The sequence below is a fragment of the Amblyomma maculatum genome, chromosome 2 (assembly GCF_055883805.1).
Source record: "Amblyomma maculatum isolate TAMU_Amacu chromosome 2, ASM5588380v1, whole genome shotgun sequence".
In the NCBI taxonomy this organism is placed as follows: domain Eukaryota; kingdom Metazoa; phylum Arthropoda; class Arachnida; order Ixodida; family Ixodidae; genus Amblyomma; species Amblyomma maculatum.
Window position 1 is genome coordinate 66,536,493 of NC_139345.1, and position 17,642 is coordinate 66,554,134.

The following is a 17,642-nucleotide window of genomic DNA, read 5'->3' on the forward strand; positions in this document are numbered from 1 at the left end:
CAAATAATTGAATCAGCTGATAACTATTCGTGGAACCGGCTTATGCTTTCTTGTGCAAGACGCGCTTCACACGCCTCGAAAGTGGCTTGCGTGTCGCTTCTGTTCCACTCTTCGCTGCGTCTGCTCGCACACATCATGATTCGTTCCTGCTGACCAAGTGATCCCTCAAGCACGCTTCATTCTGTCCCCACTGCGGCGACAGCATGTCCGCAAAGCTTCACAAGAGGCTTGTCGACGCAGAAGTCATAGCGCTTTCCAGTTCGCAGCTGTCCTGCCCACCAGTCTTCGCCAAGCACTTGGTCACGATGTCCCCTCTGCACGTCGGGCGAGCTGGTCATAAGGACCCCTTTGCTAGGCCGAAGCAGGCTCCTTGTCCTTCCAGTATATGAAGTTCTTCTCCACATATTCTGTCAACTCGGGGAACTCGCCGAAATCTGCGAGCGCAGGGTGAGGTGCGACTGTAAGAGAGCCATCTGTTCTGGTTCTACGTATATGCAGACTATATATATATATATATATATATATATATATATATATATATATATATATATATATAGAAATAGAAAGAGAGAGAGAAAGTCGATCCCTAACGCAAAGTTTAGCCGGCTCGAAATTGAACAGGCATCATCGCATCCATTGCATTTCAGTAAAAGGGGGGCACTGTTTGAACTAAGGTTATTGTAAAGTGTGGTAGATTATTGTTTTGTGAGAAGAGGACTGAAGATAGATGAAAAGGGAATTTAACACGAATCATAGATGTTTAGCTCTGGTTACACCAAAGATCGAACCATATACAATGTATGTATGTATGTATGTATGTATGTATGTATGTATGTATGTATGTATGTATGTATGTATGTATGTATGTATGTATGTATGTATGTATGTATGTATGTATGTATGTATGTATGTATGTATGTATGTATGTATGTATGTATGTATGTATGTATGTATGTATGTATGTATGTATGTATGTATGTATGTATGTATGTATGTATGTATGTATGTATGTATGTATGTATGTATGTATGTATGTATGTATGTATGTATGTATGTATGTATGTATGTATGTATGTATGTATGTATGTATGTATGTATGTATGTATGTATGTATGTATGTATGTATGTATGTATGTATGTATGTATGTATGTATGTATGTATGTATGTATGTATGTATGTATGTATGTATGTATGTATGTATGTATGTATGTATGTATGTATGTATGTATGTATGTATGTATGTATGTATGTATGTATGTATGTATGTATGTATGTATGTATGTATGTATGTGTGTGTGTGTATGTATGTATGTATGTATGTATGTATGTATGTATGTATGTATGTATGTATGTATGTATGTATGTATGTATGTATGTATGTATGTATGTATGCATGCATGCATGCATGCATGTATGTATGCATGCATGCATGCATGAATGTATGTATGTATGTATGTATGTATGTATGTATGTATGTATGTATGTATGTATGTATGTATGTATGTATGTATGTATGTATGTATGTATGTATGTATGTATGTATGTATGTACGTACGTACACGTGCGTACATACGTACGGATTCGACTCGTCGAAACATAACACGGCAGCTTAAAGTTCAATTTCGTCACAATCATAAAATTAACGATAATTAATAATGACCGACAATTAGTGTAGTGCGATCGTACATGATATGAGCTATCCAACGATATATATGATTTAGTGCTGTTGCATGAAGTTCAGTTTTTAATTACAGTTATCTAATTAACGGTAACTGATTGACCTAAAATTAGTTCCGGACAATCATATACTCGACATAAGTTATCCAACTCTATATGATTTGATGCTGTAGCATAAAGTTCAATTTTAGTGTGAAAGCACTATTTCACAAGGTCTAAACGGGCCTTCAGAATGTGCGCGACAGATACTGAGCCTTAACTTTCCTCTAAGCCAATTATTTCAAATTCAGGTGTCCACAGAAAGCGTGACAGCGCCTTTCATTTCCTGTAATCCAACGTTCTTATCTAACAATGCTTTAAACCAATTGCTAATGAAATCATTAGTAGGATATGTGTAAGTAATAAATAGTGATGATGGTAATTAATAACAAATACTAATAAAATAAAAATCTATAATTAGTAGGATGAAATAAAATAAAACTAAAAATAAAATAAATTTAAAAACATATTACTGCCTGCCATGGTTGCCTGCATAGGCGCACCGCGCCATTGCTACGGCAAGTCAGACCACGCCAGGATTTCGAGTGAGCCGGGTCCTCCTACTTTCTCGACCGAAGAAGCGCGCCCGTATCCGGCGGGCTGAGTTTGAACGGGAGGGAAGACGCCGTAAACGCGAATACGTTGCCTAATGTGTGTATATCCTACGTGTAACCAAAAAAGAGAAAAAAAAGACCTACCAACGTCTAAACCAAATTAAACCGTGCTTTCGCACGTCTAACTTGGTTTAAACTTAGTTGAAACTTCTCTTTTAAAACAATTCATTAAGCGTAACTAAGGCCTGCAATTAGTCCCGTGTAAATATGCTATATATGACTTGATGCAGCAGCGCTAATCTTAATTATAATTACAATTTAAAACAATAATTGGCGTAGACCTATAATTAGACCTGTGCAATTATACTCGGCGTCAGCTATACAACCGGTCACTATGACTTGATGTGCCGTAATATTTATTCTTAATTCAGTTAAATGACTAATTATTTACGGAGCGTAATTAATTCAGAGGTATGTTAGCAATTCACGAGTTCACCATATCACTCTATGCTAAGCGAGCCTTGTCGGTAGGCAGGGCTGAAAGGTCATCTGAAATGCTTGCACAAGTGCCGTGTAGAGAGAGTGCTGTAGTCAAAACAATCCGAAATTTCTAGTGAAAAGAAAATACTTGCCCGACCACGCCCTGAACATGTCCCGCACAAAGTAGGCGATGAAGCCCGTCTGCGACTTCGCCACGTTGCAGATACCCCGGTCGAAGGCCGGCATCACCACGGGAAGTCCACGCCGCTTCTCTTCATCGGTCTATACATTTAGGGCGAGTAAAAAGCGCAGAGTTAAAACACACTGAAGCGAAGGCGACGGTCGCAATCCACATGTCCGTGCTATCCGCCTTGGCGTTCTGAACGCCTCTTCACAGGCTACCGCTTGGAAGTAATGAAAATACAGGGCATTCTAAGCAAGAAACGTATAGATCTCTTCAGATCACATGATTCTGACGCCAAAACGTCCGCTATCATCATTAACATGACGCTAACGTGACAGAGAGGAATCCCGCAAGTTTTAGCAAAAACGCATACTTTGAAAAATGTTCCTCAAATAGGCGCTTACCACCACCTGTTCAATGCGCTCTTCATAAAAGAGCCAGTATTTGTAGATAGACGTGATGCGCGAATTGTGCAGTTCACAAAACGAAAAAAAAAAAAAATAGGTGGATATGTAGGACACACCAAGCTGCGCGTACCTGCCCGCAGTACTCTTCGGCGATGCGTTGTGCCCATTGGATGCACAGCTCCAGAGGCCTGGCCGGGTTCGAGACATCGGCACACTTGATGAGCATGCGCTTGATCAGCAGGATGCTCTCCTGGGAACGCAGCGAAAATGTCTCCCCGCGCTCCGGGGCCGGCTGCGTGGGCAAGTGATGCGGCCAGGTGAACAACGCGCTGGGGGAAGGCGGTTTTTGTGAGCCGCTATCAACGCCTATGTCCAAAACTACATCTGGTCGTAAATGGGGTTGAATAGAAGGATGAGGAAAAGACGACCGCATGTGGTGGCTGATAGCTTCAGTGGCGTCAACGAGGGTGGGCGGAGGCGGCGCGGTGTGCCGGCTTTTTGAAATAATTTCGCGGAAAATGTATCAAAGGTAATGATGAAAATTCAAATACAGGAACAGCCCTATCAGATACGCATTGGTTATGGACGGAGATTCAGAGCAGTAGATATGCTGCGCCTAGTTCCGAAACTGTTCGCTGTCCTCTTACAAATGTTTGTGGGAAATCAACCGAGCACATAACCTAACGTACTGCAATATGCTGCAGCAGCGAGTAGTATACTGCTGAAGCGGTTCTTCAGGCAGTCCTGTCTAAAGTTGTATTTCTGTTTTCATTTAGACTAATATACTCATCTTCATCCGCACCAAATTACACCGTGCTTCTTGGAGACAATGAGCCCGGCAATGAAGGAAGCAATTATGAGCGCAGAAGATGGAAGAAAGGGAGTGGTTGCTCCCTTGACAGGAGTCTGCTCGGTCTTAAGAGATTCTCTGAACGTATATTGACCTAACATCTTTCCTTCTTGAAGTACGTTAATTTGGCCTCTTCGTTTCATATTGAACAGTAATATAAGAGCGCAACAAAAACGTGACAAAGAGGAGAAGAAGACAACGACGGCGCTTCTCCTCTTTGTCCCGTTTTTGTTGCGCTCTTATATTAGTGTTCGTCATGGTTCACCAACTCGCCCAATCGCCGTTCTTCTATCGCTTCATATGCTAGCTAGCGTGCTTAACTTACTAGAGCAAATGAAGTGAGCACGAGCTCTGGAATTTGAACTCTGAAGGCTCTCAGAAACCTGTACAGTTTTTGTTGTTTTTTTACCCTGTCGGCATTCAGATGGACGCAAATAACCACACTTTTTCTTGAGCGAGGTGTACTTCACTTCTTGAAGGAGGAGGAGAAAAGGAGGGCGGAAGGCAGGGATGTTAACCATCACTTCTTCAAAATTTGTAACCTTGTTGGCGTATGAACTATAATCATTCCTTTGTGCCTTTTTGCCCGTTTACCTCTGTTGTCGTTTCTTCGGTTTTCACTTCTACCTGATCTCGTTGGTTCCATTCACCTAGGATATGATGTTAGTGGGTTTTGCCGCAGCGGTATTGGAAACTAATATTTGGTCAAAACGGCGTCCAAGAATCAGGTGAACTTCCGGATCTGCTTCCTCACTCGCCTCTTGTTCGTAGGCTTCAGCTTCCTGCATGGGCTTCTGGAAGGCATTGAGGAACTTGGAGAGGTGCTCGAAATGTTTGGTCATCTCGGTGGCCAGCACCATGTCAATGACTGACGTTCGCACCGAGCGGTACACGTCACGCTCCAGGTTGGCGAAGATGTTGACCCTCTCGTCGGACAGTGTCAGCTTGAAGCCCAGCGCCGCGTGGTGGCTCTCGAGCACCGAACTGCGCGGAGAACCGACGCCGTTTGAGAGAACTACCCGCAGAGTATCCACGTCGAGCGCTCAGCCCGTGAACGTGAAACTCGAGCACGTATAGAGTACCCAAGTGGTGCACAGACAATGCGTGGCGGTGCAGATGTGGTGCAGACAGTGCATAGTAGACCGATTAATGCTCGTGGGTTCGTAAGTTTGTATATATGCTTCCCCTGCGGACCACTCCTCGCAGACGATCGGGTTTGGTTCCGTAACCAAGAACTTAAAAGAGTGCTTAAGTCATAGAAGAGCGTATACTTTTCTTTCGGAGCTACTGGGCAGTTAAGACGACAAAGCTAAACATGGCATCCGACTAGAAATTAGAGAGTTGTAGATATGAGCCAGGGAAACTCTCGAATATAAACGCGCAATGTAAAATCAATGATATTAGCGACAGGAGATTTCATGCTGTAATTTTTGTTTCCCGATTCGCGGAAATATTTATATTCTGTGACAAAAGTGGCCGTTACTGGCAGGAAAATCCGCCAGCACACCAAGAAAGTTCTGTCTCACTATTCGATATTGCAGCGAAAATTTCGGGGAAAATATTTACACACCGATCATTGTAGAGTATGGCCAATTCGTGGTCCGAGTTGCAAAGGAACGGGCTTGACTTTCCGGGGTGGTCGACGTCATGGATCACAGCCGATATGAGACAAATGGCCTCGTCCAATGGATCAAATATGTCCTGCGGCAAGGAAGAGTACAAACTATCAGAAAGTCAGGTTCTGGCCTTTTTTGCTAAAACGGGTGTGGTGGCCATCACATCGTGGTAGCTTTTTAACGCATGTATTGCCACCGTTATGGAGACGATACAGTCACGCCAGTTGTCAGGCGCCATTAGACCATTAAATCGCAGTGAAAGGAACTTCTGCGTGGCAGGTGAGGACTTGTGCACAACACCCCGCATTTCTTTCTCCCAGTGCAGAGTAGTCAACCAGAATAATATCCTCACTTCCTCTCTCTCAAGTGATGGGGCTGGGACAGGTAGGTAACCGCCGCTTGCGGCGGGGGCTTGCCTGTTACCGAATTTTTATCTGTTGTAGGCCGTCATTGCACCCTCCGCCGCTTCGGTGGTGGACGACGGCTGTTGTTGCGGCGCGCGTCTTTCTTTCCCTCGTCCTTTTCTTTCTTCTCTATTTTCTCTTCTGTCTGCACGAGGCAGCGAAGGTGGCTCAGCTACAGAGCCAGTAGCAGGCCCGTGCAGTTCCTTTTCTTTCTTCCCACAGCCACAACAACTACAACAAGTGAATATTGATGAAGTACAAATTAAATGTGGGCCAGTCAGTTAATTTCAGTCTGTGCCTGCGGTTACGATGCAGTTTGGCATCACCCTTTAATTATTTTAAAGAAAGTGAGCTTAGTAATGGGGACAATAAATCAATCTATCAATACCTAATGCGACTATTCAAACAATTTTCTCAGAAAAAGCTTGCTGCACACATGACAGCGTGAACACAATTAACAGCAATTGCGATTATCTCGCCTTTTCATCTTTCGGACCCTTATCTAAGCTTATCTAAGCCAGCCGTTGAACTAATGAACAACTGTGGCAAAAGCACAAATAACAAAGTTCCGCGAGCACCGCAGAGTCTGCAATGGAGAAATGCGAAAGCCTGAGCGTTACTACTGCACACGGTACATCGCGCGCCCCTTGTCGAACGCAGCCAGCGTTCCGTTGAACGCATCAGAGTTCACCGGCGTTCTATAATTGGTTTACAGGAAAGGAAAGGCGCACTATCTGGCACTCGCGAAACCTCGCTTTCGCGGACAAATCTTGAACGCATCAGAGTTCACCGGCGTTCTATAATTGGTTTACAGGAAAGGAAAGGCGCACTATCTGGCACTCGCGAAACCTCGCTTTCGCGGACAAATCTTGAACGCATCAGAGTTCACCGGCGTTCTATAATTGGTTTACAGGAAAGGAAAGGCGCACTATCTGGCACTCGCGAAACCTCGCTTTCGCGGACAAATCTTGAACGCATCAGAGTTCACCGGCGTTCTATAATTGGTTTACAGGAAAGGAAAGGCGCACTATCTGGCACTCGCGAAACCTCGCTTTCGCGGACAAATCTTGAACGCATCAGAGTTCACCGGCGTTCTATAATTGGTTTACAGGAAAGGAAAGGCGCACTATCTGGCACTCGCGAAACCTCGCTTTCGCGGACAAATCTTGAACGCATCAGAGTACACCGGCGTTCTATAATTGGTTTACAGGAAAGGAAAGGCGCACTATCTGGCACTCGCGAAACCTCGCTTTCGCGGACAAATCTTGAACGCATCAGAGTTCACCGGCGTTCTATAATTGGTTTACAGGAAAGGAAAGGCGCACTATCTGGCACTCGCGAAACCTCGCTTTCGCGGACAAATCTTGAACGCATCAGAGTTCACCGGCGTTCTATAATTGGTTTACAGGAAAGGAAAGGCGCACTATCTGGCACTCGCGAAACCTCGCTTTCGCGGACAAATCTTGAACGCATCAGAGTTCACCGGCGTTCTATAATTGGTTTACAGGAAAGGAAAGGCGCACTATCTGGCACTCGCGAAACCTCGCTTTCGCGGACAAATCTCGCCGACGCGAGATTTTGACACTCACTCATTACATTCTGGTCGCTATCACGCACTTATTTGTTGTTGCTGCTTTGTCTTCATAAAAATGGCGCAAACCCACAAGGGGGATCGGCCACGACCAAGCGGTGATTACAGTATTCTGTAGAACTGCATCAGATTAGGATTTTGATAAAATCCAGTTCACTGACAGTGATGGTTGAGCGTGGTGCATGGGCTTGCTGAAATTTTAATTAGTGAGATTAAAAACATTATAACAACGTACTAATCAATAAAGAAATACATAATTAGGAATAACAAAAAGTATATCAACAATAAACGACAAGAATTACAACAATCAGTTATAATTGAAAACTTTTTTATTCTAGTAGAAAATTTTGTACGGCAGAGCATACATTCCCATCAGCACCTCCCAGCATAGAAGCGCTAAGAGACAGAACAACCGCTGACGACAAGTGCAAGCTAAGTTTCTGTACGGGCATTTCTAAAAACCGCCTCCTTAGCGATGTATATCGGCGACAGACAAGCAAAAAATGTTCAATTGTTTCTGGCTCATCACAATATTGGCACAAAAAAAAGAGGTTACAAGACCAGACCTGTAATGGTAAATGTTTAGTTGAGGAAGGAAATAGAAGGTGATGACAATCATCTGTGGAAGTAAGGGAATTAGAGCGTAATTCTTGTCTTAAAATATAATTACGAAAACGTCCAACCTGACGATCGCACAGGTTGGAAGGAGGTGAAAGATGGGCCCACTCAGGGCTGCTTTCGCTGCTGCTTTCGCTAAAGCATCAGCAGACTCATTGAAATGAAGGCCCGTGTGTCCAAGAACCCAAACTATCCTAATCGATTGGACATGAGGAGGGATGAGAAATTTAAATGTGCGAACTAGCTGCGACTCAATAGGCTCAGATAGGGAAGTGCACAACAATAATGTGTCTGCAAGTATAAAAGCCGTTGAAAAAGAATTTGGAAGCCAGACAGACACCGAATTTCGGTTTGCGTGACGTCACATCCCTTTGACGTGGACATTACTCGTGTGGCTATATCGACGTCTGATTGATTTTACTTTTATATGTTGGCTGTAATTAACTAATCATTCTGCTCATGTTGTTACAGGGGCCTTGATATGGCCAGTTAATGCAGCACAGCACAGTTAACACAGTGGCGCCCAGTTAACCTCACACACACTTCAACGTCGTCGTCGCCCAGCACAATCGCTCAGTTCTTCTTCGTCGCAATATAATTGTTTTCTGCAGTATCCTCATACCATCCTCTAACGATCACAGCCATACACTTGACCTAACTCTTCTGAGGACGACACAGCGGCTGCGGACACGTCCAATCCAACATAGCCCATTGAAAGTCTTCCGCCTTATACTGCAGTGCGACATCACAATGCCTCAGTTCAACGATTACGAGGTGGGCATTTTCCGCAGCTACAGAGCACCACGGCTTCAGCCTCCGCTATCACTTCGTGAATGACTATTTTCCATGCCACACACACAGCGACCTCTGCCCCCGAGCCATCACCAGCTGCTAAGTCTATAACAGTCTGTAGTAACCGCCATACACAGTTCGTCCATGACAGACAGTAGTCCACTGTTAAAGCTCCTGAATAGAAAGATAAACATTCCACGAAATTATAAGCTAAATAGTTTCAATGCATCTGGCTTGTTTGGCTTGCTCAGTTTTCAAAAGCTGACCGCCACGGTGGATCAGTGTTAAGACGCTCAGCTGCCGAACCCAACGACGCGGATCGAATCCCAGTCGCGGCGACCGCTTTTCGATGAAGGCGAAAAGCAAGGCGCCCGTGTACAGTGCAATGTAAATGCACGGTAAAGAACCCTATGTGGCGGAGACTTCCACAGCCCTCCATTACGGCGTCTCTACTAGCCTAAGTATTTTTGAGACATCTCAACCAAACCACATTTCAAAAACTGGTTTCAATTACTGCTTAGTGGAATAGGACACGGTGCGTACGATAACTATTCCTTTCTTCTTCTTTTTATGTTGTATCCTACTATCATTGAATCGCAACTTCGTGTCCTTCTCGTCACGTCGATTGGAACGTCACACCGTAGGCATGAGAATCCCATATTATGCGGCAACGCCGGAAGGGGGATTTCTGCTTCGACGAGACTTCTGATGCCGCCCAAAACGTATTTCCAGCATACCTCAGCTCCCTTAGCATGTATAGAGTCACTGAAAAATTTTCCAAGGATTCTAAACAAGAGCCTCGCAACCCTCCCTCCCTCCCCTGCTTCGCAAGCTCGACTCTTGCGCCGCTCTCTCCACAGCTCGCGTACAATACCCCCTAGGCCTTCAATAGTTCTGTAACTATACCCCCCGATGAGGCTGGGACAGGTGGGTCGCCGCCGCTTGCGGCGGGGGCTGGCCTGCCAGAATTTTTGTCTGTTGTGGGCCGTCATTGCGCCCGCCGCCGTTTCGGTGGCGGACGGCGGCTGTTGTTGCGGCGCTCATCTTTCTCTCCCTCTTCCTTTTCTTATCTCTCTTCTGTCTCTTGTCTGCACGAGGCAGCGGAGGTGGCTCAGCAACAAAGCCAGTAGCAGGCCCGTGCATTTTCGTTTCCTACAGCCACAACAACAACTATACGGGAATAGTCGCGCTCGTTCATCTATCGAGTTTTCGAGACCCTGCATACGCCGAGCTCACTCCTGCTTTATGCTAAATTCTACATCGTGCTTCTACACAATTCGTGCTTGCGCAAGAGGATTTCCATCGTTTCGCTCACCTTCTTCCGCAGTTTCAGCAGAAAGTAAGCGGTGGCTTGCATGACATCGGCTGCGTGCGTCGAGTTGTGGTACGGGTTGTCCTGATAGTTGGTCTCGATCAGCTGCAGCCAGTTGCGCATGATGGTGTCATCGCACTCCAGGCTTGTTTGCACGTTCAACTTGGCGAAGATCGATAGACCTAGCCAGATGAGCGGCCTGCGCAGAAGGCGTGGATATGCATGTGCTGGCGCTTCTTATTCCTGTGAGCCTGAGTAACTTCGCATAGTTTTGCCTTTTGGCAGAGTGGTATAACCAAAAATAAACAAACGAAACAGGTTAGAAAATCGGGCTTTTCACGGATGATTCATTTTCTGCCTTCCACCACTATTGCCTGCAAGGTGAACGCTGAAAACTAGCAAAAGTTAAACGCTAATACAGCCTTACGTTCAGTAGCCTTACACTCGACAGAAGATAAAATGTTTCGCACTCAGGGTGCAGCATACCGATCGTCTCCTACAGCATAACAACCCATCCGTGTAGACGCGAATGCCAGCACGCACCTGCGTCCCGTAAGGGCTTCCAGGTCAATGATGTCGAACTCCCATTTGACGTCGCCCTCCAGCAGGTCCTTGATCCTGGACGGCGCCGAGGTGAGGGTGGGCAGCGCGGTTCCGGCCACAACCGGCGCCTTGACCACGCTCACTGCGTCCGCCGGGCCGACCGCCCGCCACGCGCATAAGGACTTCGCCCGGCCACGCGGACTTCGATGGACGGCGGACTCCTCCTATATGAGCGCGTGCAGCAGCACGGATGGTGAATGGATGGATGTTAAGAGCGTTCCCTTTGAAACTGGGTGGTGATAATCACCACCATGCTCAACATTTATTCTTTTTCTTTCTGACTTAAGTAACTCTTCAACATTAACGACTTTTAGATATAGGTTATCTTTAAACACCCTTGTTTAATTTCGATTTAGCTTCCATGCGTCCCCTTCTTGCTATTTATCCACCTCGAGCGCCATCAGCGCCATCTTGTAAGACAGTTGCCGGACACTCGCCCTTTTCTGGCCCTTCTTCGAGCGAGAAGCAACCGAGCTATAGTGTCTAGAATATACTGGGCACTATAGCTGAGCGTCGTCGTGCGTTGTACATGATATTGTGCCCTCTCACAGTCGACGAGTTAGCGCAGAGGCTATGGCCAGGCGTTGGACTTCTCGGTTGAAACAGAAAAAGACGTAAGTACGCACAATTCGGTTTTAATAGAAAAATGCATTCTTGGCATACAAGGCTTAGTTAGCCGGCTCTTGGGTACTAGTTACGCTCGTTCAAAGATGAATGTAAACCAAGTCGGGAAGCCAAGGGTGCGATGCAACGGTGGTTTTCTTTAATGCGTGAGCATGTAAGTTCCTATATTTAAGGAGTTTGTCACCAGAACTTTGTCGGCAGGATTGCGTCGAAGTGATGGCCGAGAGGAAAGAACGAATGGTGTAGTCGATAGAAGATGAAAAATGTCGCCAGGGAAAAGGTTTGGTGCACATGGAGTCATTAGTTAATAATTAGAGTCAATTAAGTCACTCGGACGTCTAAATAGCCAACCAGAGTGATGGTGATGCCCAAAGTGATCACGTAATACCTCACTTTCGGTCACGTGACTATAAAGACGTCAGAATGGTGACGTTATATCGATTGATTGATTGATTGATTGATTGATTAAAACTTTAATTTCCACCGATTTAGGAGGCCCCCTACTCCCCGCTCCTGGCACGCAGGCCTGAGGAACGGGGGCTGGAACCTCCGTGACTAAGGACTGGCGAATATACATTCGTTATTCGCGGCCTCAGCCGCCAGGCGGACGGCTTTCTGCTGGTCAGCGGGGACGTCGCTTCGCAGCAGGGTTACCCAGGATTCTCTACTTTTAATGTTGTCCCTAGCGCCCGGAGACTTAGGGCATTCCCAAAGTATATGGTCGAGGGTCCCCCTCGCTTCGCAGGCTTTACATTTATCGTTTTTTTCATCTATCTGGGTGTGAAACAACCAGACAGGGTTCGGGAAATTTCCGGCTTGTAATCGCCGCCAGGCTATGGCCTCTTTATTGTTTAAGCTAGGATCCGGTGGCGGCATTAGACGTCTTCCTAATCTATAATTTTCGATTATTTCTTTATAGGTTTGCAAACGTTCGTCCATCGCCTGGCAGTCGGGCGGCTCCGCGTTTGCCCGGAAGTAGAGATCTCGGGCTAAGTCATGGGCCGCCTCGTTGCCGGGGACGGACGTGTGTGCTGGGACCCAAATTAGGGTGATTTTGCGATCGATTTTAGTTGCAACTTTTAGAATTCGGGCGGCTTCTTGCGAGACCCTGCCTTTTCCGATATTCCAGAGAGCAGTTTTACTGTCGCTAAAGATCAATCTAGCCTTCGTTCCGACGCAGGCGAGCGCTATTGCGACCTCTTCAGTCGTGTCTATGTTTCTGCTTCGGATGATGGCGGAGACGACTGGTGCGCCGCTACCATCGACTACCGCGGCGACTGTCGCCCCTGATCGGCCGCTTGCAGCGTCTACGTAGGCAACTTATTTTACTCTAAATTCTTTTGCACTTTTAACCAGTGCTTCTGCTCTCTTCTCCCGTCTCTCCTTGTGGTATTCTGGGTGCATGTTGCGGGGGAGAGGACGGACAATGATGTTCTCGCGACATTGTGGTGGTAGGGCAACCTTGTCGGCTGTGCCCCTATCTATTTTTCGACCCACCCATTCTAAGATCGTTCGACCCGTGCTCGACCTACTTAATCTTTCATGTTGGACGATTCTCACCGCTTCAGCAAGTTCCGTCCAGCTATTATGCATTCCCATTTCTATCAGGCGTTCCGTAGAGGAGGAGATGGGTAGACTCAGCGCCCTCTTGACGCAACGCCTGATGAGTGCGTCTATCTTATCTTTTTCATTGGTCCTGATGTTGAGGAACGGTGTGGCATAGCATATTCGACTTATTATGTACGCCTGCATCAGTCTCAAGAGGCTTCTCTCTTTGAGGCCTCTGCCTTTGAATGCAATCCTCCTAAATATCCCTGTTACTTGCGTCGCGTAGGTAGTGAGTTTTTTTATAGTTCCGTCGTTGTACCCGTCCTCTTGAAAAAAAGTCCGAGGATTCTGATTTGCTGGACTCTTGGTACGGTTTAGCCGTCGACCTTAATTTCTACGTTAAAGTCGCCCTTGCACCTCATTGATTTTGGATTATATATGAAAAGTTCAGATTTTTGCGGAGAGCACGAAAGACCCCTTTCGGCCGCGTAAGACACAATGGTGTCCGCCGCCGCCTGTAGGCGTTCCTCTGTGCTGCCATCGTTGCCATTGTTCATCCAGAGATTAACGTCGTCCGCGTAAATGCTGAACTTCAGGTCTTTTATGACTTTAAGAGCGGCAGGAAGGCCTCTCATCACCACGTTAAAAAGGAAGGGGAGAGCACCGAGCCTTGCGGAGTTCCTTTACTTCCCAGGTGGACAGTGAGGGATTCCAGGTCCTGAAACTTTTGTTTCAACGTCCTGTTTGTCAGGAAATCCATTACGTAATTATATGTCCTCTCGCCGACTCCTAATCCCTGTAGTCCCGCGAGAATTGTTGGTGTTTTACGTTGTCAAATGCTTTTGTTAGATCTAGTGCTAGAATTACGACGTCGAGATGTGACATCAGTGTATGATGTCACAAAACCGTAAGTGGACGTGTTTCGACATGAATGAGTCCGGAAAAAATTCTAGGAAGCACTTCGTACCACTAAAGTGCGATGAGGCGAAAGCATCTGTTGCGCGGTGGTCCGAAGCCCTCCACTACGGCACCTCTTTCCCTTCGGCTCAGTTAAGAAGTCTGCGGAGAATTGTAACAGATACTGCGCCTTTTAAGGCGAAAGCCTGCAAAGCCTTTCTAGGCTCTTGGAACGAAATCCCGTGCGCGAGAATTGTGCACGAGATTTGTGCGCGAGATTCCGCGAGATGTGTTCTTGTCTAGCGTTCCTGCCATCTGCAATCCCACAGTTGTTGTTGTGGCTACAGTGCCTATATTGTGGAGGAAGAAAAGAAAATGCCCGGGCCTGCTACTGGCTCTGTAACTCAGCCACTTCCGGTGCCTCGTGCGGACAGCAGAGAAAATAGAAAAGAAAGAGGGATAGAAAGACGCGCGCCGCAACAACAGCCGTCGTCCACCACCGAAACGGTGGCGGGTGTAATAACGGCCTACAACAGATAAAAATTTGGTGGCAGGCAAGCCCCCGCCGCAAGCGGCGATGACCTACCTGCCCCAGCCCCATCAGGGGAGTACCTCTCTGATTGATTGATTGATTTATAGGAAGGGAAAGGCGCAGTAACTGTCTCACTTGTTTTTCTGTGGACACCTCTACCGCGCCTAAGGGAAAAGAGGAAGGTAGGAGTGAAAGTGGAAAGAGAGAAAGATGAGCCGTAGTGGAGGGCTACGGGGTAATTTCGACCACCTGGGGATCTTTAACGTGCGTTGACATCGCACAGCACACGGACGCCTCTTCGTTAAATAAATTGGTTCACAGGAAGGGAAAGGCGCAGTAACTGTCACACTTGCTCTGTGGACACCGCGCCGTAAGGGAAGGGAGGAAGGTGGGAATGAAAGTGGAAAGAGAGAAAGAGGAGCCGTAGTGGAGGGCTACGGAGTAATTTCGACCACCTGGGGATCTTTAACGTGCGCTGACATCGCACAGCACACGGACGCCTCTTCGTTTCGCCTCCATCGAAACGCAGCCGCCGTGATCGGCTTCGAACCCGGGTACTCCGGCACAGTAGTCGGGCGTCTTACCACTGCACCATCCCGGCGGGGCGGGAGTACCTCTCAATTGTGCCTTTCTTGTGCGGACAGAAGAGAAAATAGGAAAGAAAAAGAAGAGGGAGAAATGAAGCGCGCCGCAACAGCCGTCGTCCACCACCCAAGCGGTGGCGGGTGCAATGACGGCCTGCAACAGATAAAAATTCGGTGGCAGGCTAGCCAACCAGTACCAGCCCCGTTGTGGCAGGAACAGCCGCCCTTCACCACCTCTCTTGCTGCTCCTGTATGAACCAGAGTATAGGTATAGCAGGTCTTCGTGTGACACTAAATTTGTCCTTAAGTGACTTTGACCTAATGAAGTGTGGGTGTCCACTATTTCGTGGTGTTATGTACAGTGCGTTGCACTGGCGGGCTGCAGAATACTTCTCCCGTGCTGAACCGCGGAATCCTCGCAGTTCAAATTTCTCACAGAAATGGCATTTTGTCGTTAGTCATTTTTAATACCAAAATTTTTTGGGGTACTTTCCTGATTCAATCATAAGAAGCCAGAAGTTCTGACCGTAAGCGGCGGCGGCGATTTCAAAACAGCCGCTGCCCCAGCGCTGACATCAGAGGCTACATCTTGTTTCCCCCAACTCTATCACAGCACAACGAGAGGCGATTGAAGGTTGATGCACAAGATAGCGCCTCTGGTGTGAGCGCTGGGGCAGCGGCTGTTTTTTCAAGTTCAATTCATCGCAGATATTTGGAACCGGCATGGGTACTCCATTCGCGCGGGCTAACGCGAATATATTCATGGGAGTTCTAGAATTCAATATACTAAATTCATTTCCGGAAAAACAACTTATATGCCGCCACTATATTGACGATATTTTCATGATATGGCAGCATTGACCAGAATCACTCCAGCCGTTCGTCTCGCATCTTAATAATCATCGCAGTAGCATTAGATCATACTTGTCAGCCGTCGCAATTCAAAGTCGACTTTCTCGACACCACGATGTCAGTGGAAAACGGAAAACTTCCTTGTGCAGAAAACCAACGGGTAAGCAACAATACCTTGATTTTATTAGTCATCACCCGAGACGTTGTAAGCAAGGAATATTTGTAGGACAGGCGACACGACTTAGAAGAATATGTAGCGATGATAATGACTACTTAAACGAACAACATTCATTGAAAGCAACACTATTACAAAGGAACTATTCCGGTAACTTCCTGAATATGGCCCTCGAAAGAACAAGCACTTTTAACCGCAGCGATGTGCTCACGAAACGACCAAATTTAAGGCCAACACTGAATGCCAGCCTTCTTTTGTAACTAAATACTTCTATGCCCTTCCAAACAAACTATTCTGCGGAAATACCACTCCATATTAATGTGTAATGAACGCTTGGAGAAAATATTCCCGGCAGCACCCAGGGTAATATACAAACGTAATACAAACCTGCGAGATATTCTAGTACATTCTAAATTCGACAACAAGCATCCAACATAACCACAACCTTGCTCACGACCCGGATGTAAGACGTGCAATAATATACAAAAGGACACCGTGGTTATTACCAACCATCTCCCCCTCCACGCTTGTCAAGCATAACTATCTCGGCTAGGAAAACGAAAAAAAAAAAGGAAAAGAAAGAAAGGAAGTGCAAACACATCCAGACAGCACCGAGACAGCGCGCTCCCGGGCGAAGAAGCCGGCGACGGCACTTTCTTCAGGCGGAGACGAATGCAGTATGGTATGGTTGCTCTGTTTTCTTGAAACACAGCAAAAAGAAATTTTCGCTATGCGGTTCTGACCCGCCATATGTGAAAAAGATTAGCTTTCTTTAGTTTTTTCTCTGTAAAAATCTACAATATGTACTGCAAGCGACTTCACTTTTCACATAAAATCAGGCTTTAGTTGCACCTCTTGAAATGTTGTCTACCTTCTGGAATGTTCGTTCCATCAAACAGTACATCTGAGGGACACGGCAATCAATGAACATAACGCTTATTAGCTAACGGGCGGACACAGGCAAAAACCTCCGGAAAGCAGTTTCCCAGAATCTCAATCAGAAAGACCATAAGTACGAAGAAATTAAATTGTATATTCTTCAGTCCGGCTTTAAATCTGCAGAGGAAAGAAAATATAGAGAGGCATATCTAATTCATAAATTTAGAATATCGGACCCAGCAGGAATAAATATATCTAAAGGAACGTTTGAATTCCTTAAATAGTCCTGGAGTACAGTCCCATATAGCGTTAATTGTACAGTTTAATCACAACACGTGTACACTCTATCCCACCTCCTCAACAGCATAAGCTGCAAGTGTTTCTCCAAGCATATTTCCTTCTTATCACTTCCTACTTTAGTTG

At 46.2% G+C, this 17,642-nt stretch overlaps 1 protein-coding gene across 1 annotated transcript in view; it reads right to left on the minus strand.

The window, feature by feature from the left end:
* Nucleotides 1-300: 300 nt before the first annotated feature.
* Nucleotides 301-17,642, minus strand: part of LOC146198866 (high affinity cAMP-specific and IBMX-insensitive 3',5'-cyclic phosphodiesterase 8B-like) — a 33,907-nt gene continuing 16,565 nt past the window's right edge. The window contains 8 exon segments of the mRNA XM_084591997.1: nt 301-434; nt 2,904-3,033; nt 3,473-3,622; nt 4,939-5,176; nt 5,763-5,893; nt 10,529-10,724; nt 11,069-11,214; nt 11,527-11,580. Coding sequence (XP_084448123.1) covers nt 301-434; nt 2,904-3,033; nt 3,473-3,622; nt 4,939-5,176; nt 5,763-5,893; nt 10,529-10,724; nt 11,069-11,214; nt 11,527-11,580 — 1,179 coding nt within the window.